Below are 9,635 nucleotides of genomic sequence, written 5' to 3'. Positions count from 1 at the left end.
ATACCAGCTTATTTTTGTAAGGATGCAACACCAACACTCAAAATATATTACATAATACAGTTTTAATGAGTTGTAATAGTTATAACAAAGGTTGTGATATAAGTCTTTACAAATCAGTGTATCAAGATATGATGAAAAAGGAAGAAATGTTTGCCTTATATGTGGTGTTCACATAAAGTGTGTTCTTTGCTCTTGTCTAACTTTAACCAGGGCAGATGATTTATCCAAAAAATGCATAAATCCAGTAGCAGTGGTAGCCTGATTTCGAAAGCTTCAAATCTGACCATTTACGTCTTGTAGTACTGAGCTTTACCAATAAACATTATTAAATGTGCATTGCTGTTGCAGATGACCTCTAGCTCGGTGCAGGACTGTTGGACACTACGTAGGGAATCTCTAGCTATGCTGCTGTGGGAGGGCACTGGCCAGCAACAGCAACAGTGGAGCAAACAGACAAGTCAGGTACACATCTGTTATTAAAATAAGTGCCTCGTAGAAATAAAACAGGAGTAGCCACAACAATGTACAGATAAAGGCTGGCACTTCGTCATAAGGTAAAAGCATTAACCATTCTGGTGAGATAATACACAAGCAGCTGGCAGCACGATGTCCCCTTGTAAACCCTGGATGAGTTTGCTTGGAAAATCCTCTCAGTCAGCCTGGACTCACTCAGCATTTGTTTTGAATTGGACCACTCAAAACAGAAGGAGTAACACATTCTGTTTAAGAAAAGGTTCGCTCATTCAAATAAGAGATTTTTAGAGAGATGTGTAAAATCTTCATTAGACTTTTGCTGAGCAGCCAGCACTGGAGAGCTTTTTTGTTGGAAATTTTAGTGCAGATAAATCTAAGTTTGTACTCTTACTACATTAGACAAGGTTGCTTGTAATAGAATATATGAAATAGCAATGCTAGGGGTAGCCTCTGTTACTCTTTAATGATTTATAGAAATGTTACCTTGCTTTTGCCGAAACGTTAAAAATAAATAACAAACAATGCTAAAGAAATTTAATAATCTTGCTAAAATTTAGGTTTAGAATGAAATCTGCAAGTTTGAACCTGAGAGAAATTGCCTCCCAAATCCAAAACAAATAGTAAATCCATTTTCTGAATAAAAATATTCTGTGGACATTACTGCTATGAGTGATTTTAAAGCATTTTTATAACTATGTATCTGTCTTTAGTTTAATTCTCCAAGCCATTAATCCTCTATATGGATTAAGCTTCTTTGAGACTTTATATATCTATATCTATATGAATGAGAAAAATAGGTTTTAATACATACTTTTTTGCATGTAAATATCCACTTCCTTCTTTGCATATGTGTTATCATTTTTGGTAATATGCTTCTCTGTGTCTGTCTCACAGGCACACCTTACTATGAACTGATAACTAGCTTCCATGGAAAAGGTCTATGTGACAGCATTTTCTCACGTGTCAGATCTCCCACTCTTCCCTTGTTGGAAAAATCCTACTAACTTCAGTGGGACAAGACACCTACGACAATTAAGGTTTTGACTCATTATACTCCTATGAAATTCTAATGGAACATCTGCAATATTTAATCCGTAGCTAATTTATTAAAAATGGTACTGAGGTACAGACTAAGTGCTAGAAGACTAATGAAGACTACTTGCTGCAAAGAAAACTCTGCCTTAGTCTGATGGTGTGGATGCCAGGCTTTCTAAATATTTACACAACTAACCATCAAGAATGGGCCTGTAATAATTGTCTAAATACATATATTTACATGTATACAAATTAAAAGCCAAATCCCTTTTCCACTAACAGCAATGGGAGTTTCGCCATTTGCTTTGGTGGAATCAGGGATATGGTCCAATAGAATAGTTTGTCAACTGTTACATTTTTCAGGGGAAAATAGTGTTTCTTCTAGCTTTCTTTTTCTTTTAGAAGACAGCTAAGGGAAAGACAAAATTTAAATAACTCCACTGGATTGATTTTATATTAAAGGTCTAATGTAAACCTACAAAGCAGGAACATTGAGTTAAGGCTTGAAGCTGATTAGTTTCTAGTTTAAAGTAGAAGGGTAAGAAAAGTACAAGGCAAACAATTTCTTTGCGGAGAGAAAGCATATTTTGATTACCTCTTCCTTTTATTGTAAAATCATTCCTCACCACACTATGAGTGGACTCCAAGCATCATTGTTAGCAGGTAAGTCACAAGAACCAAAGCTGAAGTATGGATAAAGCAGCAAGATCATAACACATCAAAGTATCATATACACTGAAGAAATAACTCAGCGTCCTTAGGTGGGCTTTTTTTTCCTATAAAAATTTGATCTATGTAGAACTTCATTCACATGGACACTAACAATGAGGAAGTATTTGCTTTGGCGGAAGTGGATCGCACATCTGTTTAACTTGGTTTGTGGGTTTTTAACATAAGGTTTCTCTGTGTTGTACAGATGTGAATCAGGTAGCATTCGACTTTTTTCCCCCCACTGCTGAGGTGTTCAGTGGTCACTCTCTGCTGGGGTGCTTTTTTCATTGACTTTTGCCACGCAAATCCATCGCTTAGAAGAGCAGGCTTCATTTGTCGACTGGTTTGGTGGGTCTTTTTACTCATTATCAGTCAGCATAAATAATAAATCCAGAAAATGTGCTGTATTTGTTGTTGTTTCCTCCATGTGCTTTTCCTCCATCTAATTTAATGTAAACTTCGTCTCCGGGCTCCAGGTGAAGAACCACACTGTTACTGGCATAGTCGTAGTTCTGATCGGCATCCTGAGCAATCGCACTAGCTCGGACCTACATAAAATACAGAATGACTGGTTAAGGAAACTCAGGGAATTCTTACTGCATGGTGAAATTAAAGCAAATCCTCAGTGTTTATTCAACATGCATGAGTTGCCACTTTAAACATCTGGCAACCTATGTTGTAGTTTCTTCCTATGGTTATTGCTTATTTTCTCCTACAATACCTCTGAAAATAAAGCAGTAATATGCTCCTGTCTCAGTCATGTGATGAATGCACACCTGCCTGATCTTCTGTAGATGTCTCGAGCCTTTTTAAATATATCTGTAAGAATAGCTGGAGTTGGGAGAGCTAGGTCTGGTCATGTGCCAGTTTTACATTGGTGTAATTCTGTACCAGTGAGACAAGTGATTGACAATGGTGAGGATCCATCAGGAGGCCCACAGGGAGCTCCCAAGATGGACATGGACTTTCTCCAGAGGCAGTTTATTGTCATACCAAGTAATAGGATCATGCTGCAAAAAAGAATACAAGTACTAAGTACTTCCCCCCACCCATGCACACAAGCAGGTAAGGATTCTAGTCTGGGTTTGGAAAAACTGCTATTACTACATTTCAGTTCGCAAACATTTAATTTTGCTGTGTTTTAAGAGATGCACCTTTGAAAAATCACAGGCAAGTCACTATTTGCTCTAAGAAATTTTTGGAATTTACAAGTCATTGAGGGCTTTTCATTTGCAACTTTCCCTTAAATATAATTTTTTCCCATTTCTCCCTTGGTATTCCACTACTGATTAAATTTGACATTTCTTGCAAACTGGAAGTAATCTGTGATTTCAAGATATATGTTGGTTTCCAGCAATGAACAGCCTGTGCCATTGTAGTTCTCCAAATCATTTATATATAATTTGACTCTGTTTGGTAAAATATTTAAACATGGTTGTATGTGATTTATTTCAGTGTAACACGTCATCTGCTTGTTGCTTGTCTTTGTTCTTGTGCAGTTACGGAGCAGTAAATGATTTAGTGGCATTGCAAATCTGAACTAAGTAATAATGCATGACTTGGCGTACTATATGTGGGATTTTTTCCGTTCTGAACTGAAAAAAATAGGCTATAAGTCACAATTTTCCGTGGATTCCTTTCAAAGTTTACATGATATATTTCCAAATTAAATTTTCATGTGATATGATTTCACATTAATATTGAAATGTTAAAAAGGAGGGGGTTCTTTTGCCATGCAGAATCTTATGCCATTATGCAGCTTAAAAATCACAGTAGGTGGAAATTCTTTATTCATCCTGTAAGAACAGTGAGAGAGGCTGAAAAGGCTTGCAGAGCTGTGACAGGCTGCAAATTTAAACTGATACATGGCATGATGATAAACCCTGACTATTTCAGGACTTCTTGATCCTGACTCGCCTGGTATTGTTTACAGAGGTGATCTGTTTTGCTGGTTTTTTAAGCAATAATTATTCTAAGTACTGAATGTTTCCTCTGGATTAATGACTGGCAGGGTGGAGTTGAAGGCTCTGGGCCACTAACCCTGGAAACACCTTCCAGAGAAAATAACTGACTGAGATGGTCACTGGCAGTGGAAATGGGAAGGGCAAATGGGGAGGAGTGAAAAGGCTACAGATGAGGTAGAAAAACTTTCACAGAGAACTACTGGTGAGCAAAATGGTTTAAATGACTTTTCACATACCCATTTACTTCCTAATGAAATGCTACGTTGTGGATTTGTATAAAATACTGTGCTTCTGTGGATGGTAAGGGAGAATTAAATTAGTGACTATCCTAAGGGAGCCAGCATGTGGACACTGGCTACAACAGCAATGGATATTTAGTTTTTAAGATTCTATATACTGGCTGCGGAAAAAAAAATATTCTGGGTATGGAAAGTCTAGAAACCAAAACGCAGATCTTAGTGCCTTGTGTGTAGCAATAAAGGTCCTGTACGCTATTCTTAGTGGGTTTACCTTCTTGCTTGGTTAGCCAGAACAATTTCTTTTTAAAGCCTAGGAGAACAGCCTCAAGTGAATTCTCATGAGTGTACTGCTGCAAGAGGGTAAATGTATCTCAAAATTAATGCATTATGGGACAATACATTTCACAAATTCCATGTAAATTCTTTCATGAAGCTATGCTCTCAGCCTGCACACACGTATCTTGGCTGAGTGATCTCAGCACTTCCCTGTTCAAGCTTGATAACCATTAAAGCAGACAAGGTGTTAACACTGGGGACCTTGAGATTCCACATATATATTGCTTAGGAATGGGTTTTTTTTTCTGTATGTCATACACTTTTTAATGTTTCAGGTTTCTTCATTGTTAGAGAACATTGGATTTATAATGTTACCTTTGTCACTTCATTTAACTACTTACTTCCAAAATTTCTGAGCTTCCTTACAAATATAAACAAATATATGTCACATCAGCATTTAGTGTTTCAAGTGTAAATCATAGTCAGTCTTAGAGGCATTAAAATTGTGGGTCAATTTTAAACCATTTATATTCAGGTACTTACCTAAATACTTATCTGGTATAGTATATATAAATATAGACATGGAACCCCTGTTTGTGGGTTTTTTTTTTAATCTTGGAATAACTGTGAGTTTAATTTCTCTCATGTCTGGTACTGCAAGTGGCTATATTTGGAAATGGTTAGACTTCAGGTTCAATTGAATATTTGTAATTGGATACTTCTTTAAAACTACTGCTGTGTATTTACTTTTCAGGGTTTGTGAAAATAAACACTACAACACTATAAATAGGGGTAAAAATAGATCAGTTCTTAAACTGCAAGTAAAATGGTATTCTTTCAGTGAACAATATTGCCTTTGCATGAAGATATCAAAGCGAATATATTAGGATGCACTTTTACTAGTCCTGGTTTATCTGCTGAGACAGTATTTATGGTAGACATTTTCTAATTTAATTAATTGCCGCTGATGTCCTCATTATTCTGTTTCCACAGTCCTTCTGAGGAGCCATAAACAAAAGGTTAAGTGGCATATCAGATTAATTTACCGGCCGCCGCCGCTCCCGTGCGCGCCGAGCACAAAGGGCCGTGAGCCGCCGCGCTCGGCGGGGGAGGAGACGCGCAAACGAACGAGGCTCTCCGCGGCCGGCGGGCACGGCGGGGACACGGGGGCCGGTGTGCAGTGCCACGGACACGGCGTGGAGCCCATCCATCCCCCAGCCCACCCCGCCGGAGGGCGAACAGCCCGGCGAGAGCGGCGGCGCGGGCTCCGGGCTCCCCGAGCCCGGGAGAGCCGCCAGCCCGCCCTGCAGCCCTGCGCGCCGGGACGGCTCGGGCGCCGAGGGACCTGTTGAGTGCGCTGCGCGCCCCTCGCCCTCCCGCCGCACGGGGACCGGGGTGCCGGAGGGAGCACCGCGGAGCTCCGGGGACACGGGGACGTCCGGGCACCTCGCGCTGTCCCTGGGCACCCAGAGCCTGAGGGATGGCGGTGCCGCTAAGCACTGTAGGAATTAGAGCCAGCCTACCCGTGCCTGTTGACTACGCACGAAAGAGGCGCAAAATTGCGAAGGACGGCTCCCCGGGGGCAATGTTACAGGCACAGCCTCTCCGAGCGCAGCGGCAACGTTTATCCTAATTAAAAGGGATGATTCCTCTGTCTCTCAGACGGTAGCATCGCAAGACCTTTAATTATTTGCGATGTTTCCATCCTGCCTAGCAGATGCCGACAGACTCGGGTCCTGCTCGGGCTCTCCGGACGCGCCGTGTGCCTCCCCGGCACGGTCCGTCAGCCCGTCCGTGCCTGCCCCGGCGCTGGCCCGCCGAGGGCTCAGGTCTGCGGCAACCGAGCTCACTCTGGTGCCAGCTCTCCTGACAGGGGAAGCCTCGCTCCCCGCCGGGGGCTGAGCGTGTCAAACCCCGCGCTCCTGTGCGTGGGAGCCCCGTCCCGTGCCGTGGCTGCGTTCCTCCCACCCACCTCACCCTTTCCCCGCGCAGCACCACCCTCTCTGAGCTCACCCGCGGCCCCTGGCTCCCCTGTCTTGCCGGGGAGTTTCCCCTCCCCGAGGGAGCGCCGGGCTCTTGTCGGCCCTGCGGGGGCAGCGCTGTTTGTACGCCCGCCCCCCGCTCCCGTCCCGGCACAGCTGCGAGCAGCGCTCCGCGGCCGGGAGCCGACAGCGGCCAGGTGCTGCTCTGCCCGCGGGGCCGCCCGGACAGCGGGCTGGGAACGGCTCTCGGAGGGGACAGGAGAGAACGTCGAGGCCGCTTTCCCCCAGCAGCCCGGGCGGCCTCGGCTCTGCGCGGAACACTCGGCCCCTCGGTGGCCCTCGGGCACACGGGGCGGAGCGGGCCGGCGCTCCCCGCAGGTTCCCCGCCGGCTGCGGAGAGGAGACCGCCGGTCCCCCTCGCCCGCTTCGCGCCGCCCGGGCTCAGGCTCCGCTCCCCCGCCACGCACCCGCGCCGCCTCCAGCGGCCGCCCGGCTCCCCCTCCCCGCCCGCTTCCCGCCCTTCCGCGCCGCTCCGCCCGCTCCCCGCGCAGCGCCCGCTCCCACGGGAACCCCGCTCCGCCCGGGCGCCCGCTGCCCTCCTGTCCCCGGCTGCCCCCGGCGCGGCGCCCACCTGGTTGTTCTTGCAGAGGTCGGCCCACATGCTGGTGCCGTCGCCGCCCCGCATGAGCACATGGTAGGTGAAGAAGTAGATGCCGGGGATGGAGCAGGTGAACTTGCCGGTGGTGGGGTCGTAGTGGTTGCCCAGGTTGGTGACCACGTCGTCGAACTTGAGCACCTCGTAGCCCTCGTGCTGCCGCTTGAGGCCGGCGTAGAAGGCGATCTTGGGGACGGTGCTGTAGGTGGCGGCGCTGATGGCCCCCGCCGCGTTCAGCCCCGGCGCCCCGGGGGGACCCGGCAGGCCCTGCCGCCCCGGCTCGCCCTTCTCACCCGGCGGCCCCACCGGGCCGGGCGGCCCCGGCTCCCCCGGCGGGCCGCGCGGCCCCGCTTTGCCCGGCCGGCCGGCCTCCCCCTTGGGCCCCTGGATGAAGGTGGGCAGGGACTGCATGAGCCCGCGGTCGGGCGTGGCCGCCGTGCTGGGCGCCTTGGTGCCGCCGTAGGGGTCGCAGACCATGCGGCAGGTGCCCAGCATCTCGTAGTGCGCCGAGGTGCCTGCCGAGCTGACCAGCACCGGGATGAGGATGACCAGCAGCAGCACCATCACCACCCCCAGCGCGCCGGCCGCGATCAGCCGCCGCCTGCTGCCCACCAGCCGGCTCAGCGCAGGGCGATCCTCTTGTCTGCTTTTGGACAAAATCTTGATGGTTGGCGGGGTTCCTCCTCAGAGCCGAAAAAACGCCGAGCCCGCGCGAGCTCGGCTCCCCTGGGGCTCGGCCGCCCTCCCGAGGGCCGCCGGTGTTGCGGGGGCTCCCGCGGGTCGCGGCGCTCCGCTGCGGCCGCCGGCCGGGCGAGGGAGCGGAGCGGAGCGGGAGAGGGAGAGCTGCCGCCGCGCCCCGGCCGCCCGCACTTTTATGCTCCCGCTGGCGATCGACTTTTTTTTTTTTGCAGGCTGTGCCAGTCCGAGTCAACTTTCCCTGGAACTTGCCTTTCCTCTCGCGATCGCCCCGCTCGCCTCCTCGCTCTCTCTCTCTCCCTCCCTCTCTCTTTTCGCAGAGACGACAGTCCTCAGCGGGGACGCGCCTCCCGGCCGCCCCGGTGCCCGCCGCCCAGTGCCCGCGCCGCCGCGCCGGAGCCGGAGCTGGAGCCGAAGGGAGAGCGGGATCCTGCCCGGGTGCCACCTGCCAGGAGAGGAGGAGGCTGACGAGCGCGCTGGAGCAATTTATAGGCACCCAAAAGCGCAGGGGAAAGGGGAGCTGCTTTGGCATCTCATTCCAGCATCTGCTCTGCTCTTCCCACTCACAGAGAGTTTGGCATTACTCTGGCAGTGTGGGAAATATATATTTTTTTTCTTTTCTCCCTCCCCCACCCCTCCCGCAAACGGATGAACAGCGAAATCGTGAGCCTCACTCACTAGCTGCATCTTGCGATGACAGCTCTTTCTGAGGCAGACTGAGAGGAAGAGATGTGCTTAGCAGCCTCTGGGTACCCTTCAGGTCACCGATCGAGAATTAAAAGGTCAATCCACCTCCTGCTTAATGCTTCCCTGAGGCTGCTCTGCCATGTTAGTGTTTTCTGGGAAATACTGCTTTAAATGCAGGGATGTTTTACCAATTGTCCAAGTAAAAGTCATTTGAAAATATACCTCCCAAAATAATCGAGATGAATATCTCTGGCAATTTCGGATCTCCCTCATCCTCGTCGTCCCAATTGCAGCCATAAAGGCAGGGAAGGAAATAGTTTTTCCTGTGAATTAAAATTGACATACTCATCACTGGCCACAGTGTTTCCCAGTGTTTAAGCCAGTTGCTGCTCTGCTTGCAAACTGACACTGAGGGAAAGTGTTCCCTTTTGTTTAGAAGCCAAAGAAAAGTCCGGGGTATATGCAAATCGACAGATGCCTGGACCTGAGAAAAAGATCTCTTTGGCTTAAGTCAGGGGAAGCAAAGCATTCTGTTAAATCTTGTGGTTTTCTTTTTTCTTTTTTTTTTCTTCTTTTTTTTTTTTTTTTGTGTGTGCATGAAATGCTTCTCCTCCCCCAAGGTCTGGTGGGCACCTCTGTGACTGAGTGGGAAGGTGAATGTGCAATATTAGTGGCATTGTTGCAGAGAAAATATTAAGGAACTTGTCCTGCTTACAGATATACAAGGTACACAAAGAGCTGTTTAAATAAACAAACAGAATTGATTCCTAAATCATACTTCTGTATTCAGGAGCAATGGACGTCAATCAAACCTGGGTGACATTTGCCTGTCAATACAAGGATGATGGCTGGAAAGAGTGTGACTTATTACAGCAAGGCAAGAATCAGAAATGAGCAGCAGCGGCAAATAGGACAA

General features: G+C 48.0%; 1 protein-coding gene across 1 annotated transcript; it reads right to left on the bottom strand.

The window, feature by feature from the left end:
• Window positions 1–43: 43 nt before the first annotated feature.
• Window positions 44–8,596, bottom strand: C1QL3 (complement C1q like 3). The gene is made up of 2 exons (XM_085050619.1): window positions 7,313–8,596; window positions 44–2,768 (listed from the first exon to the last, which is right to left on the bottom strand). The coding sequence occupies exons 1-2, from the start codon at window positions 7,898–7,900 to the stop codon at window positions 2,589–2,591; spliced, it is 768 nt and encodes a 255-aa protein (XP_084906745.1). The 5' UTR covers window positions 7,901–8,596; the 3' UTR covers window positions 44–2,588.
• Window positions 8,597–9,635: the final 1,039 nt, after the last annotated feature.

Source organism: Lichenostomus cassidix, chromosome 2 (genome assembly GCF_008360975.1).
Source record: "Lichenostomus cassidix isolate B80296 chromosome 2, HeHo_3.0, whole genome shotgun sequence".
Classification (NCBI taxonomy): domain Eukaryota; kingdom Metazoa; phylum Chordata; class Aves; order Passeriformes; family Meliphagidae; genus Lichenostomus; species Lichenostomus cassidix.
The sequence above is the reverse complement of the archived record's forward strand: the minus strand, read 5'-3'. Positions and strand labels throughout refer to the sequence as shown.

Excerpts from the sequence above, each read along its gene's own strand:
- C1QL3 (XM_085050619.1), bottom strand. The coding sequence starts at position 7,900 with ATGGTGCTGCTGCTGGTCATCCTCATCCCGGTGCTGGTCAGCTCGGCA. Across the intron at positions 2,769-7,312 it reads ACCTCTGCAAGAACAACCAG|GTCCGAGCTAGTGCGATTGC; the intron begins GTGGGCGCCGCG and ends TATTTTATGTAG.